At 35.6% G+C, this 21,684-nt stretch overlaps 1 protein-coding gene across 1 annotated transcript in view; it reads right to left on the bottom strand.

Moving 5' to 3' along the window:
* Positions 1-21,684, bottom strand: part of TTLL7 (tubulin tyrosine ligase like 7) — a 57,608-nt gene that overhangs the window by 16,116 nt on the left and 19,808 nt on the right. The window contains exons 9-16 of the mRNA XM_026057640.1: positions 14,620-14,714; positions 13,587-13,734; positions 13,423-13,496; positions 10,298-10,433; positions 9,393-9,479; positions 4,826-5,021; positions 3,518-3,726; positions 441-575 (exon numbers count right to left, since the gene is read on the bottom strand). Coding sequence (XP_025913425.1) covers positions 441-575; positions 3,518-3,726; positions 4,826-5,021; positions 9,393-9,479; positions 10,298-10,433; positions 13,423-13,496; positions 13,587-13,734; positions 14,620-14,714 — 1,080 coding nt within the window. The remainder of the gene's footprint in view (positions 1-440; positions 576-3,517; positions 3,727-4,825; positions 5,022-9,392; positions 9,480-10,297; positions 10,434-13,422; positions 13,497-13,586; positions 13,735-14,619; positions 14,715-21,684) is intronic.

Here is a 21,684-nt window from a genome sequence, read left to right as displayed (position 1 = left end):
TCCTTTTGAGGAGGGCTCTGGCAGGCAAAGTTGATTACCCAATAAGGGAGGGCCTTTCTTATTTTGATCAACTTTGAGAAACTGACTCAGTGAAAGTCCGTTTGAGGAGGGCTCTGGCAGGCAAACATTGATTACCCCTTTTCCTCCCTTCATGCGACAGTAACAGGTAGTGGTCTGGAACCAAACCCGCAATATCTCCAAGGTATGCCTGTATTTTATAAAGACATAAGAATGTTTTCACTATTGCTCCTTTAAGGTCAGAAAGTATGCAACTCTCCAAGGTTTTGAAATCTTTTGCATTATCCTGAATTATGGAAGTTATAAGGCCACAGGAGCTCACAAATCATAAATTGAACTTTCTACTTTCCTACATTTTAGTGGCCTAAATAATAAGTGTCTAGTCTGTATGTAATTCTTCTTTCTTATTGATACATACTTACATCTTCTATAATTAATTCTGCCTCTTCATCTGTTTTTCCTGGGAATTTCATTCTCATGTCATTGAAAATGAGAAGAGCCTCTTTTGTCAAAGCATCTTCTTGCTCTTTTGCTTTCTGTTGCAGCAAAGACTCAGTCTAAAATAATATGAAGCAGAGGTAAGATTTCAGGTGTGTTATTAGATCACCATTGCAAAGATGCCTCCTTGATAAAAATATATATTTTTTAATAGGGTGACATAAAATATTTTTAACAGGTATAGACATAATTATCTAAAACACACTTAAGATACACACCTACATCTCATGTACACTAATCTATCAGAGGTACTTATGGTTTTCAAGAAATGCAAGAAAAACAGAGTTTGAAAATAAGTTTGTTTAAAACAAAATAAGCAAAAATGAATTAGATATTTATGGTGCCTGACATTTAAAATATGAAGTTGAAATTTAAATAACACATTTTGAATTTAAACTCAATATAATGAAGAAAAGAGAAATCAGTAGTCATAATAAACTTCATTTCAGTTCTGCACTGCAATAAACTCAAGTTACAAGTTAATGGAAACTGCCAATCATATAACATTGTGCCAAGCTTTCATGGAAAGACTAAAAAGTAAGGATGACCCTCTTCTCTGGTCAGTGGAGATTCTGCCATTGTCTCCAATGGTAAAAGATGTTGTTTAAAGTATCAGTGTTTTTCATATCAACAGCAACTTGAACCTCTACAGTGTCTGGATAAGACTGTCTCTGGAAGGGGTTTTGTTTTGTTCCATTTTTTTGATCTTAGCCATTAGTTAGGAGTATTTCTGATCCTTTTTGTCTTTGCATGTCTTTGTGTTTGGCTTAGTTTTATGGGTTTTTTTCAAAAGTGAAAGGTTATTTCAGAATTATTAGGCATTTCTATGTCTTCGTATTTTGTAAGAACTATGACACTTACTTAAGGACATTTTTGTCTTAAGATAGTGATAAATATTGTCAAGCATAACAAAATATTCTCCTATATAATATATAATAATGAGGCTGAAATAATGAGGTAGCAGATATTTCTAAATCGGTTCTTGCTTATTACTGCTATAATAATGGTTTGTAATTTCCAAGTGTAAATGGCTCTTTCAAACTTAGTTATCCATACCTTTAGTGCATTTGGCTTTTACCAACCTCAAAAATGGCAACATACTGCTTCCTCCTTCCCAAAAGGATCGATACACTAATACTTTATCACGTACATATAATTTCTTCTGAGTATAGTCAAAGTTATATTTTAGCAATTTTAATTTTATTCTAGCAACAATATATATTATATTATTCTTAGTTGAAAAAATAATTACGAACAGAATTCCATTCACAATACAGTGCTAAATTATGGGCAGTTTTTATCTATTCTGTAAGTAATTTTATTCACATTATTTTAAGAAACATGACGTACTATCACCCAACATAATTGTTCTGTATATCAAGACCACTTCTGTGGTGAAGCATTCTCAATGAAAAAGTAAGTATGGTTTTTTACTAATCTTCATTTAAGTGAGTAGCCCACTTTTAATGTCATATTGTGAGAGACTAGTTTTAATCTTTCAGTAATTTGTATTTGATATAGAATTAATGTGAATAGAAAAATCTATATTAGCCCTGTCTCATTAAACTCTCAGAGTACATTTTGATAATAAAAGGATACTTTTTAATCTTGAGATAGCTAATGTGATAAAAAATAACTTTAACACTCTGTGGTGAAGACACAATATCTTTCCAATCCTATTAGCTGACTTTAAAGATGGAAAACCATATTAAGGAGTATTTCATAGGATGTGAGCTGACACAATTTTAAAAGGATCCTTTTTCATCATCTAGACAAAGCCTCACAGGCAAAATGGACAATGAGCTTTCTACTGGATAAAATGATGATTAGAGTTAGTAAATACTAAGCAGCAAGTTAATCAGCATTACAAAAGGATTTCTCATACTCAAACCTCACCACAATACAGAAAGGGTGCAAATGTGGATTAAAAGTGCCAATTCTTTTGCCCTTCCCCCCTGCTTCCATCTCCAGAGGAATTATTTGCATGATGTAATATAAAGATCAGCCACAAAAACATGAATTGAAACACACCAGCACTAGCCCTCAGTAAACACTGCCTAAGTGGAGACATGCTTCGCCATAGAAACACAGGAGACACGGCTTGGTTGTTAAGAAGATACCAAACAGAATGACACTCCAGTCACAAAAGGGAAAAATGTACAGGTCAGAAACACACTGGGAAATTATAACTAACAACTCAAGTTTCAAACAGTTAAATCTTTAATATCATCTACTTATTCTATTAATTCTTTAGTTAGGCTACCTGAATCTTTACGCTTGTCCACCCCAGGGACAAGCTTCAAAATGAAAGCTTTTAATTTCACTTAAAAAAAAAAAAAAAAAGACTTCTCAGATGCTTATTGCAGTGGCAAATCCTAAATAAGACAAGGCACTATCTATAGTTTCTAAACTGCTGTTAACTATTTGGAAGTGGAGTCCTATTGCAGCAGTATAGAGTTTATTTGAAATAGCTACACTAACCTGAAAATTAATTAGACCTTGTTCTACAACGAAGACCCAGACAAAATCTTAATAGTAGCAGGCAGTGCTTTATTCTGGTACAACATATTTACCCACGGAGAATACACTGATTTCGAAATATTGATGCATCTTTGTTAATGTAAAATTTTTTTGAAGGTAGGCAAATCCTTAATTTTAGAACCAGGTGTCTTCAGATAAATCACACAAACTTTTTAAGAGGGGTAAAAACACTCTCTACCTTCAAGAAACTATTTTGGAGATCAGATTTTCCAGTCACAAAAACTCTAAGGTTTCCATTTTCATAAAATCTGGCATCTGTATGGCTGCACCAGAAAAAAAGATCACAGCTAGCAGTAAATGTTTAGTGTAAAGGTCTGGAGATCTTATAGTTTTGAGTATCTGTCAAAATAGAATTGACTATAATACATCAGGATTTCTGACGCTGTAAAAATTGGTGATGTATGTATCTAGTTTTAGAGAAATGGAACACATTTTGAATGCAACTGCTATGTTAACTCACCCCTGAAGAGTTCATAGTTCCCAAGCTGGGTGTCTGAGACACTCTGGCTGAACATGGGCTGCGATTTAAAGAATGGGACCTGTTCACAGAGGACGCACGCTGGATTTGCAGAGATGCTTTGGCTGAAAGGGGACGCTGCTCAGCTGCTTGCGGCTGCGTAGTCAATATTGATATTGAACGAGGACAACTTACAGAACGTCTTATTGGACCTGTGGATGATGTGGAGGATGAATGTGATGGAGCTTTTATATTWTTAATCGGAGGCTTCCAGTTCATTCTACCTGCAGACAAATTAAATGGATGATGCAACTATTTATTATTCTTTTAACACCCATTTTTCAGTCTTTGTGACTAACATATGACTAACATATGTGTACATATGTTGTACTACAATGTATTTTGACTAACGATTGTATGTGCAGTAGTCAGTCATGTCAGTTCTCCTAATAATATATATTTCATACACTCTATAAGAACAACTATTTCTTCCTCAAAGTCAGCTTTAATCTGGTAGGTGCTGTAATATACATCAGATTTATGACAGAGCACATATTGCTTATAGGTCAAAAAGGCAGTGTGTGGCTGATATGTGTGGCTTCTTAACTGGAAGAATATGGAAAGGAGAGAAAATCTGGTTGATGGATCCATTTGCAGGCCAGTCCCCCAGTCTGCTCCTGCATAGCTGTACAGTTTTCTAATTCAGTCTCCTGCTAAATAAAGGACACTGCTATGAAAAATAAATTTATAGAAGAATTCTATGTGTGCAGTTACATGATGCAATTCTTCTAGACAATACACTGCTAAAACAAAAAATAACATACGATATAAACCATGTTCAACAGATCGTGGTCACACTAATGATCTGCAACAAGCAACAAAACCATCATGAAAAAATATATATACGTGCAGGGATTTCATCTGAAATTTATATCTTCTATACTTCCCCTGATACATTTCTTTATCCTTACTATATTCCAGCAAACTCAGGCTTAAAAGAATTCCCTTTCCAGGGAAAGAACAGTGGCTTTCTCAAAAAAGCTAAGAGCAAAGAGGAACATTCACAATATTTCCCAGTGTAGCCCATGTGCATTTCTCTCTTTAGCTGTCTTGGCAAAAAATCATTCACTTTTTCCTTTTTTTAAATTCATTTTCATTAATTTAGAAAAGATTTTAAAGAAGATGAAACAAACAAACCAGTGTTTAACCCTGAGTTACAAACATTGTTAGTAGCTACATTCTGAAATACTGAAGCATTTATATAATTCATTYTGTGCCAAACTTAATTGGAAATATGATAATTTAACTTACCTGATCGTTCCAAAGTTCTATATTTATTTTCTTCAAGATCATATGATACTTTTTTCTCCTTTTTTTCATTGTGATCCTCCTTTTCAGTTTCTTCTTCCGATTCTGACACATTGCTACTGCTATCACAGCTACTGTCACTGTTGTAGTTCCTAAGTTTTCTTAAGGTCTGTGCACTTTCTGGCATAGAAAACAAGGGCTAAAGAAAAAAAAAATCATTCATAATCCTGAAAGAACACTTTATCAGACTAGGTTCCTGATTCAGGGAGGTTCATTGGTACACATTTAAGACCTTCCAAATTAACTTTGAAGTTTGTGCTTAATTTTCCAACAAATGCTTAAGTATTTTATTAAACTGATGACATAATAATCCTAATCTTTCTCACACTAACTGGCAGCAAAGTACTTTATATAAAGAGGGAAAAATACTGTGATTTTATTTCAAGTATGGCTTATGTTACCTGGCGTCCTGCATCTTAGTTTGAAATTACAAATCAAGTGATATAGCATACCATTTTCAATCAGTTTCAATCCCTAGCTGATATTTGTAATAACTGAAGCTAAGGTTTAACAACAATCAGTGTGAAGTAAATAAATACATCAGGAAACTTTGGCTGGTACACTTCTGAAAGAGAAAATGATTAGTCCGCATCATGTGGAAAGCAGAAACTGGAAGAATATAGCAAGCTATCCTAGGTGTCTTTGGCGTTCCATATGCACATGGGATTCAGTGCCATTAGGTAATTAATCTTGTGCTATTACCAAGGGTACTGTGAGATAAAAAGCAAAAAGCAGGAGACAGAGAAACTGATGCAAGAACAGAAAGTAAACTGAAAATTTCTCTTCTTCTATCAACCATCAGCCGTACAAGAAAAATGCAAGTGCTAACAATATCCTGCATTATAGCTATTATCCTAAGTAGTCTTGTGTGGTCTTTTTTTTTTCCTACATGTTTCCTTTCCAGTAACTCTCAGCTATAAGAGGCTACAGTGATGGCCTCATCTTCCTATTCCTCTAATGGATGCAATTAAAACTACAACTACAAAAATTAATATTGTAATTTCTGAACATATTTTGGGTCAGAGTGGAATGGAAGAACTTGCAGAATGAATTTAAATTGTCCTATTATTTTAGTATAATGTAATGCACCAAAACTTATTGTGAAGGGCAGTAGAACAAAGCCCCAAAGATACTGTTCCTGCAAGATGCACTTTATAACTGAACATCTTCTCCATAAACTTCTATTCTAGCCAAGGAAGGAAAAGACATTTCTGACACTAACATAACAGTGACAGCACACTTATGTGGCCCAATCTGTTAAACCAGATAAGAAAGAGTTAAAGAAGTGTATTCCATTGCGGAGACCCCTGGCAAATGTTCAGATTACACAAAGAATATTTCTATGTCTATCTACCTGCCAAAAGGACAAATTAAGGTGCCCCAACACTTACCACTTTCTCAAAAATAGCTGTCCTCACCATAAAATGCAGTGTAACATGGGAATATATTGATTAGACATCCCTGATGAGTTGTACAAGGATTAATAAACATTTCCGATCAAAATTCACAAGGGCTTTAAAGTAGATCCCATTCCTGTATAACCACTTACTTGTATGCATATTCCTGACACTTTCCACCATAAACAATAAGAACATCCTGACCAAGACTTCATGTCAATTAACCAACAAGAATAAAAAAGGTCAAAGAAATTTTAAAAAGCAGTGATGACAAATAATAGTCTGATCTGAGTTTAAACTGACCTCTTAGAATAGGAAATGTTCAACAGCTTAGCAATTCTAATCAGCTTGATTTTCTCCTTATGTTAACCTAGTTTTTCTTTGATTAAACCCATCTGGTTGTACATCAGAAGAATAAAAAAGTAATTGCTCATTTCCTCTAAAATATCTGTGTTATTTTATTTCCTTCATTCTTTTTTTTCCTGCACAAAGAACAGGTGCAATGCAATAAACGTGAGTGTAAACCTTCCAATGTGCAAGTATGAGGGGCCCTCTAGAGGCTACAAATAAACCAGACAGAACTCCAGAATGTATTTCTCAATCTAAAGAGAATTCAGTAATATTTTAATTGCAGCTAAAAATACCTTTATTCTGGGAAATTCTCAACTCATTTTCTAGCCTGAAATCCTAATTGCATTAAAATAAAACTGAGGCTGAAATGCCTAACAAATATGGTATAGTTGTTATATGCAAAGCCTATTACTAACACACACATCTATGTATATGTATGGCGGAGGAGGAGAAGGAAAACACTTCTCTCTGCTAATTCTTCCAGCTCTTCTATATAGTGTTTTCCAAGTGCTGACTGCCACCAGGTTCCTTTATCCAGGGAAGACAGTGTGCCCAAGGTAGAGAGTCTAACTCCCTAGACAGTAGCTTTTGTCAGCAGACCAAATAATAAAGTTTAAGAGAGGACAGGACTTGACAACCTTCTGAAAAAAACTTTTATATAGAAAAACATGCGGTGAGAAGTACTGTTCCTGTAGCTTCAGATTTTTTTTTGTCTATCAGGTGTTGTCTTGTATATGTTAACTTGTTGGATACCCTAATGGATCTTTACTTTGTAGGGTTTTTTGATTACCACAGGATGGGTTTTTACAGCTGGATTATTCTCATACCTGATAGACTGACAGGCAGAAACAAGTTCCACCCCCTGCCTCACTCACCAGATTCATATATGAGATCTCACAGTAGACCCTTTACAAAGAGGTGGCCCATCAAATGCATATCATTACCCACATGCACCTCACCCCATACAGGAAAGAGGTGATGTTCTTTTGGTACAAGGACCACCCACAGTTAGCCCTTCTGTTTCAAAGGGAGTGCATAGGATATTATGCAACCAGAGAAGTCGCCAGTACTATGGTGTCACTGTAGCTATGGTTTAAAGGATTGAGAAGCATATCAGGACTCTAAAAAGGATGCAGAAATAGAGCTCCTGTAGAGCATGGTGTCTGTACACTTCAAGGAAAAGAAGTAGGTAAACAATCTGCTTGGGTAAGCTAGTTTCATCGTCTTCCCTTCCAACCTCCCAGTTTTATGGCAAAAAGGGAATTTTGGTCATACGTAATTTTTTATTTCTCCCATAAATGCAAACAATATTGTACTGGTAGAGCAGCTTATAAGCTACAGTATCCATTTGTCTGCTATAGGAGAAGACCATGTTATATGATCTCACTTATAAATTGATCAAACTTCATCTAAAAACTACTTAAGAGAAGTTTCTCAATTTGCGCTCACTACCCTATTAAATGTTTATGGCCTCTGGCTTAGAAATGGCTTGTGTGCAAGCAGTAAAGAGCAAATATAGATCAAGTCTGAGTGCATGCAGTCAACCAGATGATGCTCTTTGAGGACTGCTGGGAGAAGACAAGCTTCTGGAAAAAGGAAAAATGTAATTGAGATGTTAAACTTGAATTAAGTGATCTTATTTTAAAGAAAAAACAAAGCTTCAAGGAGAATTCCTGAAGAATGTGGGTTGTATGCGTTTCCAGGGTAGGCTAGATGGGTTCTTTGCTTTAAATGAATCCCTCAGTGTTAAAGCACTGCCTCACAAAATCCCTTTATTTGTAATAATGTTCATGCAAAATCTGTCTTAATACCCGTTTGGATGTATAGATCCCTTTCCAGAACGCACATCTGTAAAAAGATGCAGCTCTGTAGATTTTTGCATATGTATAGAGCATCATTGCAAGTTCAGGACAATTGTCAGTATTCATTTTGTAAGGAAATTCACATGTTCCCAGGTTGTAGATCATGTTCTCAGAAACATAAATTGCTGTTGAAACTTTTACATGTCTTTAAAAACAAATTCATCAGGCCTCAGGAACCTAAATGTGAGCTTTTCCAAACAGATTTGACCCAAAAAGTTTGCAGGATGTAGAAAACATACTACTGTATTACCAAACCTAAATTATTTATCTTTTTGGCTTGTAGAGATACGCAGTGTGTTTAAAGCAAAGATCTGTGTGAACTACATGTGTAACCATAAGGTATTAAGCAAAAAGTAATATACATTCACATAAATTCTGATTCTGGATATGAAACAGGCTTCAAGATATATTATGCAACCCTTTTAGCCACTAAGCAAATTGCAGATACATTACAATCATAATTAATTCTTCGAGCTTCCATAGTGCCTTTTATCCCAGGATCTCAAAATTCTTTAGAGGCACTAATCAATTAAAACTCAAAGCATTCTCTTCAGATAGACTATGGACATAAAGGATCTTTTCACACACTGAAATCAAATAATCTCTTGTACAACAGTTGCTACCATGCACAACAATACTTCAAAACAGCTTAGAGGGAAAAAAAGAATCCCACATCCGGTTGAAATTACAAAGGGATTTAGTTGGACAAAAGGTAATTCCTCGGGCCTGAATTATCCTTCTTTTCAAATTTCCAAAAAACCTGGCTAATGGAAGTCTGAGGAAGAAAACTTCTGCCGGGATCAGCTAGCTAAACTCCCCACTTAGAGTGATGAGTAGGTATACAGATTGTACCTCTTTACAGAGTGGCATAAAAATGGGGTATTTAAAACAGTCAAATACCTTAGGTCCTCGCTGTCTCGTGGGTTTTCCCATTAGTTTTTCATCATCTATTTCACATTGCTCCAGAAGATCCAAAATATCCTCTTCCTAGAAATGTGAATGTCATTATGATTAATTTAAAGCAGGACATATCCTGTCCTTCCAAAGGTCAAGTGGCAATTCGTAAGAATTGGAAATTATTCCGATTACTAACTCCTGAAATAAGACTATGAATGCCTCTACAGGAGAATGTAGAAGTATTTCCTCCGATGCATGCATCTCTGTTTGCAATCCACATGATACTGAAAGGTGAATTCAAGCCTTAAGATTTACTAAAGATAAAAGTCTGAACAAACGGCCAAAGATTCCTGTAAAACTGCTGGACGATGCCAACTAGAAAGATGGGAAATAATTTCTCAGATTTCAAATTAAATCACATTAGTTGGTTATTTTAAATATAGCTGGTTTTCCTACTGTTTATCTTTGACTAATTAAGTAGACAATCAAGCAGAGTTTTCAGATGCCTTAAACTAGTGAAGATCGTTTTGACATCTTTTATTCCAATCCATACAAGTGGATATATAAGCTGAGGGACATTACTGGGCAAAGGAGGAGGCAGTTACCAGCTCGTAAGCAGTTTCTGACAACCTTTGGTTTGGCCAGGAATAAGGCTGAGGATCATGGAAATGGAAAAGGAAAAGTAGCTTAAAGGCATCTAGCCTGTCTCCACCCTGGACCCACTGTAATTCAACAAAATTCAAAATCTGGCCCACAAGCTACACAAAAAATAATAATAAAATGATGGAAATATTATCAAATACTATTTATTTAGCCATCACACATGATTATGGTGAAACTAGTCCACATGGTAATGCTAGAATTCCAAGATAAGTAACTCCAAAGTCAATACTTCTGCACTTCAGTACCTTCATTCTTTTTAAAGGGTTATTCATTTCCCGCTGAAGTGAAGCTGCTCTCCCAGCAAGGAATGTCTGGAAAGCAGTGGCTAACAAACTCTCATACTTTTCAAGTAAAGTCTTATCATCAGGAGGGTAAATTCGCCTACAAATGGAAAAAAATGAAATTGAGGTTAAGAGAAACATAGAAGCGGAGCTACTTATCACACTGGGAACACAAAAGTAATGCAGTTAATTCACAGAGTTTTCCATGATGCATCACAGACTTTTCCATGATGCATATTTATCCCATCTGTAATTATTATAAAACACATACTCTGAACAATGCTCTTTAATCTAATTTTAACTTGGTGAACACACACATATTTAAACCAGTCAAAAAAAAAAAAACACCCACCATGCAGTTTATTCTAGAGAAATATCAAAACTGAATTTTGCAATACTCTCTGAAATCTCAACAGCAGGTCTGAATGATGCATGAAATATTAATAAAACAGTGTATTTAAAATTCAGTGGCATAAAACAATTTGTTTCAGTAATAAAAGGACACAAAAATCTGAACGGTTGATTTGATTTAATGGGCATGACATAAATTAAAGATTGAATATGCACTGCACTTGAATGCTAAATCTTCCAGCATAATGGACAGGAGGAAAGAGTCACTATAAGAAAATTTTTATGTGGCTCATGGATGTACAGGGTGACTCTGATTTTCCATTACAGCAGGTATGCCATTATTCTCTAAAATTGCAGGTAAGGAGATTATGACAATCTGAAAAACAGGACTTCACGATTTATTCATGCTCATCAAGGAACAATAGGCTTTGAAGAAAACCACTGCAATCCATTTGTCATGAATGCCTAAAGTACGGCCAAAACTGATGAAGGTGGAAGGAATTACTCCTCACTTATAGTAAGGAGTAATTCATAAGTTAATTCTGCTTGCACTATGCAAGGCCTAGGAACCATTTTTATATTGACTGGCGTTACGCGGCTTGTATGTTTTTGTTCACTTTTTGTGAACATTAACAAGGTTCTCTCCCCTTCTTCCTTTTCACTTTTTTCCTTCTCAAAAAGCTTCCTTCACAACACAAGGGAGAAAAGATGGATGTGTTCCCGTTAGACTATGGGCAATTCTACAGAAAACTAAAGGTGTCTCTACTTTGCATAGACTGTCTATACCAGCTCTAATCTAGTTGCACTCACACTTTTTAATGGTGTTAATTCTACTGCTAGAAAAGAGGCATAGAATAATTATTTTAAAGATGGGATATTCATTTCAATATATGTAGAAATACATTGCAGCTAAAGGCCATTGCAAAGTCATATACATTATTTTCAGTTCCTCATAAATTCACAAATACTTAAAAGCATGGTTCCTACTTTGAACACTCAAGCAGTCCTACAGAACTCAATGGATTAGTTGTGCTTTAAAACAAACACTTGGTTAAGCCACTTGCTGAACTGATATCCATAGACATAATGCCTAAATCAAAACCTATTGAGGTTGATAGAAAGAACCTGTTCATAGGATTAGTATTTAAAAGTTGTGTAGACATACAATTTTCTCTGGATTTTTATTCAGAAAGCAATATTAATCCATGCAGCAATACTAATGCCCAATTTTTCCATAATTCTATGAGAATGCCTGAGAAATGCCAGTCCTGCTCTGCAGGAGGACATCACAAGGAAAAAATACTGCATAATGCTTAGATAAAATTTCTCTGCATCTCTAGCTAAGATTCCTTGACTTCTCAGGCCATAATGATCCTTCAGCCTTTTTGCACACGCATGGCCACAAGAAAACTGTTCTTCCCTATTACATGTGCACATTTCTCATGAAACAATATTTCACAACTTTTTCCTGAGAAAAAAATAAAAATATTTTGTATTTGTTTTGATTTAGATTTACCAAAAATCTAAATAAAGAGAACTTTGGCTCATTTTCAACCCAGAACAGAATTAGCAACTTCAGATGGAATCAGTTAAAAAGTTAGACTTCAATGTAATTGAAAAACCAAAGTGTATTAAAACATCATGTCATTTCTCTTTCTTACGGTCTAAGTAATATGAAAACATCTGCTTCATTGTGTTGTTTTTTTGATGTACTCCTTCAGCTCCACATACATCAAGAAAGGATATAATTAAAACTGGGAATGTTACAAAGAAACAATTTTTGTAAGCAAAATGTTAATTCATGAAAAATGAAATTTTTTTCAGAAACAGATATATGTTCCAATGAAATGCTTATTGAGAACTTTATTGGGAAGTACAGAACATCTGTTCAAAAAAGAAGAGATTAAGAACAGCAGTAAAGGCATTCTGACTAATTCAGAATAAAGGATGTGAACCCAGACCTCCTACATCCTAGATAAATGCTATAATGATTGGGCTAATGTTCCCATCAGCTCTTCCCAGCTGTTCCCCCCTCCACTTCACCAAATGTTCACAGGCCTTGCTTTCACTTCTCATTGAAGCAAATGTCAAGAAAAATAAAAATAATTACAAAAACATCATAAAACAGAATTCTTGTTTTCTGGCCAACCCCAATTACAATCAATGAGTTAAAGCTTCCTTCTGAACATATTTTACCACAGAATGTGGAGATGCTTAGGTTTAAGCCTACTAAGATCCAAAAGGAAAGTGCAGAAATATGAATAAGGTATTTCAAATGTCACTCTTTCAAAAGCGATGGAGGAGCCAATAAAGTTTCTGAACTTTTCATCAACATTAAACTTAACATTCAGATCTGATTTTTCATCTTCTGTAGATGAATGCAAGAATACTCCCACCCCAAATTGGTCCCCTATGGATAAGAAACATCAAAACTTGAATATAAGACTGGTCCATAATGACAGTCATGGTGCTGGGTACTTTGAATGTGAAAAATCATGTCTTGCAAGCAAATGTGTTGCACAAATACTAGAGTGATGCCATATAGATTCCTAAGTACATACAGAAATTTTGAATCAGAAAAAATTACCTGAAAAAAACTTTATTACCTGGTGTACATATTTATATTTACTATAAATGCCTACACATTTCTGGCAGAAAATTACTATCTACTCACAAATACTTGCTTCCATTATTCCTAATGAAAGCCATGAATACTTCCTACTACAACAGTGAAATACCTGTAATTCCCCATGTGCCTATTTTCATGCTCTTCTTTGGAAATCTGTTTACGTACTTGTGCAAGTCTTTCTTTCTAGAAATCAAGAAAATAAGATAAATAAAACTAAGAGCAGAAACCATAAGCGAGAAAGAAACAGTACAGTACAGCAAATTTCCTTTATACCAGTTCTTCTTTTCTCCTTTCCAGAGTGTGGCGCTGTTTTTCCCAGTCTGAGGAACCTGGCAACAGCCTTTTCATAGAGCCTTGACCATACAGTCTTTTTTGAGCTTCAGCTTTCTGTTGGGCTAAGTTTCTCCTTTTATCACTTGTCCTGAAACACGGATGATATTATGATGTAACACAATCCAGAGAGAAGTATTCTTCAACTAGAGTTACAAAAAAGCTTCTACACGCAGCAGAATATGTTACAGTTCATACCTTTTATAATTAAATATATTGCAAAATATATCTAGCACATTCATTTCCATGGAACTCCATGCAAAGCAGGTTCTGATAGTATTATAGCAGTAAGCATTCAGGAATCAATTTTCAGAACTCAAGATTTACTGTATTATCAAGCATGTTAAACTGTCACTTATAACACAACTGAGATAGCCTTTCACTTCAAGGAAACCATCTGTATTTTTCTATCAGTCATATGTGTTTTATGATATGCAAATTAAAATTCAAACACTCATTAAGAAAATCTATTTTAATACTAACTTTTATGGCTGTAATATCTTTACATTTTAAGGTGTACTATAACAACTCTGTACTATAATTTAATGTACAAATATGATTGAATCTATTTTCTTAAAATTTGGATTTTCTCCAACATATCCCAACTCCATGTTTTCCGATAAAGGTCTATGGCTTTTGACTGTGTATGCCACTATTGCCAAAGCAAATTTCCTATGTGGCCACATGCCCATGCCATCATTCATATCCCCACTTCGAGACCTGTTTGAAAAGTCATTAAAAGTATGAAAATGACTTTTGCCACTTCATTTTTGGCAGGTTCGTGAACATGTAGTAAAATTAAATGTGGGTCAATTTCAATAGCAAAACTGACAGCAAGGGAAACATTAACATTCTGAAAATAGGAAGGTGGAAACAAGGTCGCCATTTTCTACTAGTCCAATTCAAATACAAACCCTCCTCCTGCACTCAAGCCAACAGAAAGAGAACCAGAGTGAAGATTAGGGAACTAGTTTACCGTATGTTGAGAAGCTTTAATGCATTTAGCAGAACACCTTTTTTTACATCATAGTCTATTTTTTGATCAGTTCCAAAGCTTGGGGCACGATTAATCTGAAAAAAAATGAGATACAGAAGACTCAGGATTTTTAAATTGAATAGATATACATATACTGTAACAGGCTTTGGAGAATCCATTCTTTCAAATATAGCAGAGATTAGGAGAATACATGTTGAGAAGCTCATATCATGTTTTGTATTTTTTAAAAATTAGAGCATCAAAAATCACAAGTACTGGGAGCCAGGAGACGTACCAGACACACACCTACAAAGAACATGATTAAAGCATTGGCACTGTAAATCCAGTCTAATCTTTCCTTGGTTGCCACTGAATATGGTTCTTCTCTGAAAAGTAATAACTAGACAAGAACAGAAAGTTTTAATTCAAGGTCTTTTCAAGCATATTTAAATAACTATTCAGATATGCTTTCCAGCAACACCCAGAGGTCTAAGCTGTTAGATCAGTACGTAGTATAAAAACATAAAATAACTGACAAGTCTCAGTAACAAAAAGCTTACGATCCAAGTACAAGTCAATGTTACTCTTTGAAATAATGTTTTTAATATTTTGCATGCACTAAAAACAGCTGAGCAGACAGAAATATATTTATTAAAACTCTCAACAAAATAAATCCATTGAGTTAGGTATGACAACTTATTTGCAACTTGTAAAATGCTATCTTGGTCCAATTTTTTAAAGGCATAGAATTCCTAGAGATACATGCACACACACACATTTACAGAGCATTGAAGCATGCAACTTGGGGCCATACAAAAGTACACACTGTTGTATTTATATTTGTTTTAGGTGCTTCTCAGATTTACAACAATTTACAATAAAATCTTGGGCATAAATTCTGCATTAATAAAAAATGTTATAAAAATAATATATGCTACTTACATGAGCACATGTGGGAATTAACACTCTGAAAAGTGTAAAATAATTTAAATAACTGCTTCTCTCCTATAAAGTGAATTTTGGCAAGACGACTATGCCTTGCACTTCTGAGCAAGCAAAACCATGCTGACTGTGCTTATTAAGCAGAAAGTTCAAGGCAGGGGGGGTAAGAAAATTGTAAGAAGGCATGTGAAATGCTGTTATGAGACATCATACAACCACTGCACTAAGGTTTCTCTTGCTGCCACTTTCATGCATTCATTTAAGAGGCTGAAAAGCTACTGCATTTACGGTTCAAAATGGAGGGCCTCTGTATCACCTGTGTTCTCTAATTTTTGGATGTCATTTACGACAGGAGTTTGAAATCCCAATCCTACTGTAATCGCAGTCCTGAAGAGTAACCAGAGAACCAGTAAAAACCATGGTCCACTTCTGGATAGCTATTGCAAACTCGGGGTGGTAGAATATATTTCTGGTAGCACTAGATGCAAGTCCAATACAATACAATGAGCGACTGGGTACATTAGAAAGTTAATATATAGAACACAAGTGTGAACTTTAAGTGCATTAGCTATTCCGTAATAACTCTGTATGTGGATATTTGAATTGCCTCTCAATTCAGTGCAACTCTGTACAAGAAAGCTTCACTATCAACCCACTCTCTTTAACTCTCCTCATCCCTTCCCCAAATCTCCCTTGTCACAACAGAAAACTTCGAAAGGCAGTCCTTACAGCCAACATCAGCCAACTAAAGCTGCCATATCATTTTACAATCCCTTAAGTACCTTTTCAAAGCTCCACTCAATTTTTCTCAGGGGTAACTAATGCCTTTTCTTTAACAGTGTCTTCATATAAGAAAAAGCTCAAACAAAATATATTGTTGATCAACACACAACTATGGAAAAAGTACACTAGAGGCTTTTCACTGGAAGAGTGGAAGAGTACAGTACCTGACTTCAGAAGGTCCTTTTGTCCACTTTGAGCAAGATGTGTGAAATAGAACTTTCATAATCTTTCACCTTCACCTCTTTCCTACATGCTTGATCTATCTGGATACCATCCTTGATTAGCACCTGACTGGTTGAACCTATTCATGATGGATTTTATAACACAAACCCTAGAATTCTGGCAGTGTCACACATTAGGTTTCTTTGGGTAAGCTATCTTCAAAATTTCCAAACAATGCACAAAAAAGAAAAACTGCTTGATAAATAAAAACAGTACTCCTCAAGACAAGTTTGTCCTCTTGGACAAAACATCTATTCTTACATCTATTATTTTTATAATGTCACAGTTTTACTTCCCAAATATCTGCTTTTGCTGGTGATGATTCTTTAGCTGCTTTAGTTTCTATGATTTTTCAGGAGAGGATTGTCCACATAAGTTTTTAATTCCTCCAACTGGAACCTTCAATTTTGGTTTCACAATTAAAATTTCTCTGAGTACAGCACAACTGAATTGCTTGTGAGCACTGCAGTTGTGCAGCTCAATGTATTAAAGGACTTACTGCCATATCTGTGATACTTAAATAAAGTAGTGTAAACTGAAGTAGCTAAGGCTCCCATCCACAGCTAGATTTGCAAAGGAATCTGATTTTACAAAATGAAACAGTCTAAATGCATAAAATACCTTCTAAAATGAGATTATCAAACTGTAACTCACGTTTTCAATGACATATGGGATAAATTTCAGCCTAGCATTTCACCTCTTTACCAAAACAGTCAGAGAGTGTATTCTCACCTCCCACTGCTGCAGCCTATTAGCAAGGAGTTGGAAAGAAATATTTCACAATCACAATGCTGTAACACATACCTACTGAAAAGACCTTTCAAATATAAAAGGAGTTTACATGAATGACTTTATAAAATATTACATCCTTTCAAAAGCAGGGGTTTAATCTCTCTTCAATCTGTAGGACAGTATGAATGTTTTGAAAGGAATCTCATTGTTTAATAAAGTGATGGAACTTTCTGCTAATAATAGAATTTAAAAAACAAAAGAAAACGGTAAGCCATAAAAAAAAAGCTTTATGCAGGATGTTGTTAATGGCTATCATCAAGCAGATCTTTGATTAGAGACAACCATGAAGTTCATTCTAATCATTCATTTCTAATCTTCACAAATTGTGAGTTCTATCCACCTTTTTCATAGCTTAAGCAGAAGGCTGTATTTCCATGGCATCTCAAACTAATAAAAATCCAAGCTGTCCTACTGTACCTACTTTATCTTGGCACTGGCACTCATAGGTTCACAGGGTCAGGAAGCTGATCCTGATGATCTAACTGACCCACATGGAAATTAAACTCACCAAAAATTATTTTTCACTGGCCCTTAGTCATCTCAGGAAGGAATGAGAGAAGTACCAGGGCCATCACAAGGAAGGGGACAGGGAACATGCATTCACATTGAAAAGGGGGAGAGCAAAGATCCTGCAGCCTGCACACAGATCAGGTGAGGCAGCCACAGCACTGCATCCTACAGGTGCAGTTTCACATTTTACCTAATCTGGTGTGACTGCAGGCTGCCATGAAGGACTGGTGCTGCCCTTCACTCAGTCCTGCCTTCACGTCCCTTACCCCTTCCTTGCACCAAACCAAGTGGTTGTGAAATCCAAGAATGAAGAAGTTCAGCAGGCCTATTTAGCGGAAAATTATATTTTCGTGGGAAGGTGAATCAGATTTTCATTCAAACTGCAACCCAAAACACCTCATCCAACAGATACATGACTGCCAGGTAGATGCAAGTGGCTGGACCAGCTCTTTGGCCAAGAGCCCACAGTAACACCATACTACATGTAACATCAAACTGCACTTTTTTTCCTCTCTTCATGCACTTAAAAAGTTAGGAAGACTAGGAGTTACCACTAAAGGCAAATCCTGAGCCAGTTAAAGCATGCTGAGTGGATTCACTGCTAATGCTTGCAAGAGCAAAGAGAACCAGCACACAAGCGTGAGACAGGAAAAAGCCAGCAGACAGCAAGGGAAACAGAGCTGAGAATAACTCTCCCTGGAAGAGAGGGAGAGGCTGCCTGGGCACAAGACTCACTGAAGAGGCAGCTTTCTTTGTTACAAATAAATAAAATAAAAAGAAAGAATAGAACCAAAGAGCTACAGGAACAGTCTCATCAATTGCTCTTCCTAATGGAAACTGGAAAGGTTCTAAATATTGCTAATCTCTTGGGCCAAGGGAACTTTTAAAGCTTTTATATATATATATAAAAGCTTTATATATATATATATCCATCATATATATATATATATATATATATATCCATCATATAATTGAAATGCTGACCTTGCTGAGGACCACGTGAGGGCTGAGTTAATGGCTCTCCGTGCTCCCCTAAATGAACATTAATGCCTATGCTCTGCTCCTGTGTTAGTATTGCCTCACTGACTGTTATGGAAGCGCTTTGTGAAACATCTTTGGTACAGGTTTTACTGAAGAATATGAGTAAAAGGGGTGCTCTCTGCTTTAAACCTCCAATGAAAACAAAATGTTCCTTTTCAAACTAACTTGCAATAAGCTCCAGAAGAGATTTTAAGAAAATGTTAATTGAATCAGTGAATATTTGAAAAATTAGATGCTTTTATAAAGATGTAGTTTCAGGTTTCATTCTGTTTTAACAGACTTTTGATATTTGAAAAAAAAAAAAAAAGGAAGTTTCTCAAGCTTAATATTTATTTACAGAGTTCAGGATTTCCTTTGTTAAAGTCAGTAATATTTTCTCCAGAAATGTGTAGTTAACAATTATACTTTACACAATGATATAATTATTCTAATATTACTTTTCATACTATACTATTTGAACTTCATATAACTTAAGTGAGACACTGGTCTGCCCTTCTTCTCAACAAAGTAACAGTGCAGGCTGTTTGCTCCAACATAACAGAAAGATTGCTGGCCAGTGCTTCTGTAAGAAACAAAGTAAAATGTTTCTTTATGTTCTTTAAATAAGCTGAAATAYGGATGTGCAAAAATTTTAATATACATATTTTGAAACACAACAGAAGATTGAACACTGAGTTTCTGTTCAGAGCACAGGAAACATCATGGTGGGGACACCAGATATTCATTTAATAAAGACACCTATTCTTACAATGGCAGTCTAAGAGCTGTGCCTGCTTTTATGAAGTGATGAACACTTCCCTCAGACAGAATGCTTTTAAAACCTCTTAACTTCTGTGACTGTTGACAGCAATCTGAATATTGCAGGAGATAGTCAATACCTGACAAAAGGACTCATAAAATGTTCTCTGTCAATTGTTTGACTAATTCATGTGCTCTATGGAAAGCTGACACAATGGTCATACCTGATAGATTTTTTTTTTTTTTTAAGATTTCTAAATTGCACTTGTAGCAATCAATATATTTCAATATCAATATAAATCAATATAAATCAATAATTATATAGTAGTATTAATCCTTCTTTACAAAACACAGTTCAGTTCAGATATACAGTTCAAAATTTGAAAGAAATATTCATGATTTCCCTTCACAAAGTGGTGTGGCTTTTTTTAACATGAAGACAGATGTCTGAGGAAGAGTTAGCACTCTTCCACATATAATTTTTTTCTGTTGCAAAAGTGTTATTAGTCAAGTCAGAGGAGATGGGCTGATTTCTGCCTTTTTAAAGAGAAAAGTGTTAGGAGGAAGTTCACAAGTAGACACATTCTCAAGAATATTTATAAGGACCAGAGTGATGACAGCAATATTTGTGCTCAATTTCCTAAATCCTACACATTTAAACATTACTTGTAAAGTTTGGCACAGTAGTTCTCATGACTGAGTCTGACTGTCTTCATCCAATCTCACCAATATATTTGATATCTGTCTATTTTCATGGACATGAATGAGAAGATAATTAGAAAGAATCAGTCAGGTACTTTATCTACTGGAAAACGTACTTGACAGACTCAGGAAAGTTGGATTGCAGCTCTACCACCGACTGCACAACCCTGTTTCCCTTTTTTTTTGTCCGCTACTTGAGCTATGATTTGTCAGCTATAGTTACAGCAGTGCCTGATACAATAAGACTTTTCAGGTTCATAAATACAATTTAATAATAAAACTAACTCATAATAATAACAACTATGCCAAATACACTGTTAGGTTATATTCTTGATTCCATTTTTAAACCGTTCTCATCTTGTATTTGTTGTCTTCCCAAAAATTCCACTCTGAGTCTCCTCTTGTTGTTGAGGATATCTTGAAGATGAGAGAAATGCATCCAGTTCCAGTGTTCACGTTGTGCAAAAACACAGGGGAAATGAACTGTGGGGCCTAGGCTCTTCCCCAGGTCAGTGCTGTCTTGACAACCCTTGCTATTAGAGCAAACCAAAAGTCACTGTAATGCACTCATTTATGCCCTTTGCAGCACACAAAAACGTGATTCCTCTGGAAACCTGGGTGGCTGCTTTGCAGCTCTCTATCACAAGGGAGAATTTGATTCAGGGCAACCAGGGATTAAACTGGTAAGATCACAACAGACAACTGAACACAATAGTAAGTGCATAAAAAACCTGCTTGACATTTCAAGCCCAGAGAACAATGACCACACCTCACAGTAAAGCCCAAATACATTTATGCTTGTATCAAAACCACAGAGGCATAACAAACTTGGATGCCCACAATGCCAGTTCAGTCACTTTTCGGAAGAGAATCTCACCTTAAGTTCTCTGTATGAAGAAAAGTTAAAGCTTTTTGCCGTTGCCAAGTAGCTTGCTGCATATTTACTTTGCATTGCCATCTATTTGTGTTTTCCAGAGAAACAGCAAGGGACATATTTCCCTATTTCAAAACAATAACAGAAATCCCAACGTGTCATGCAGAAAACATATATAGGTATTTACTTTTCTTTTTCTTCATTCAGGCAACCTTTCTACATCATGCCTTTATGCACTATTCCTGAATTTTCCCAGACACTGGAATTTCCCTTGTTCCAACTTGTGATTATTGCCTCTTGTCATTTCACTATGTATCTCCGAGGAGAACCTGGCTCTGTCTTCTAAGCCCACTTTCGGGTTGCAGTTGGATCCCTCCCCAAAGTCCTCTCATCTCCAAGCTAAGCAAACCCCCTTCCCTCAGCTTTTCCTTATGTATCATGTGCTCCAATGTCCTGAGCAT

This window comes from Apteryx rowi, unplaced genomic scaffold (assembly GCF_003343035.1).
Source record: "Apteryx rowi isolate R43461 unplaced genomic scaffold, aptRow1 scaffold_14, whole genome shotgun sequence".
Lineage (NCBI taxonomy): Eukaryota > Metazoa > Chordata > Aves > Apterygiformes > Apterygidae > Apteryx > Apteryx rowi.
Note: the sequence above shows the minus strand (reverse complement) of the source record. Positions and strands in the feature narration are given on the sequence as shown.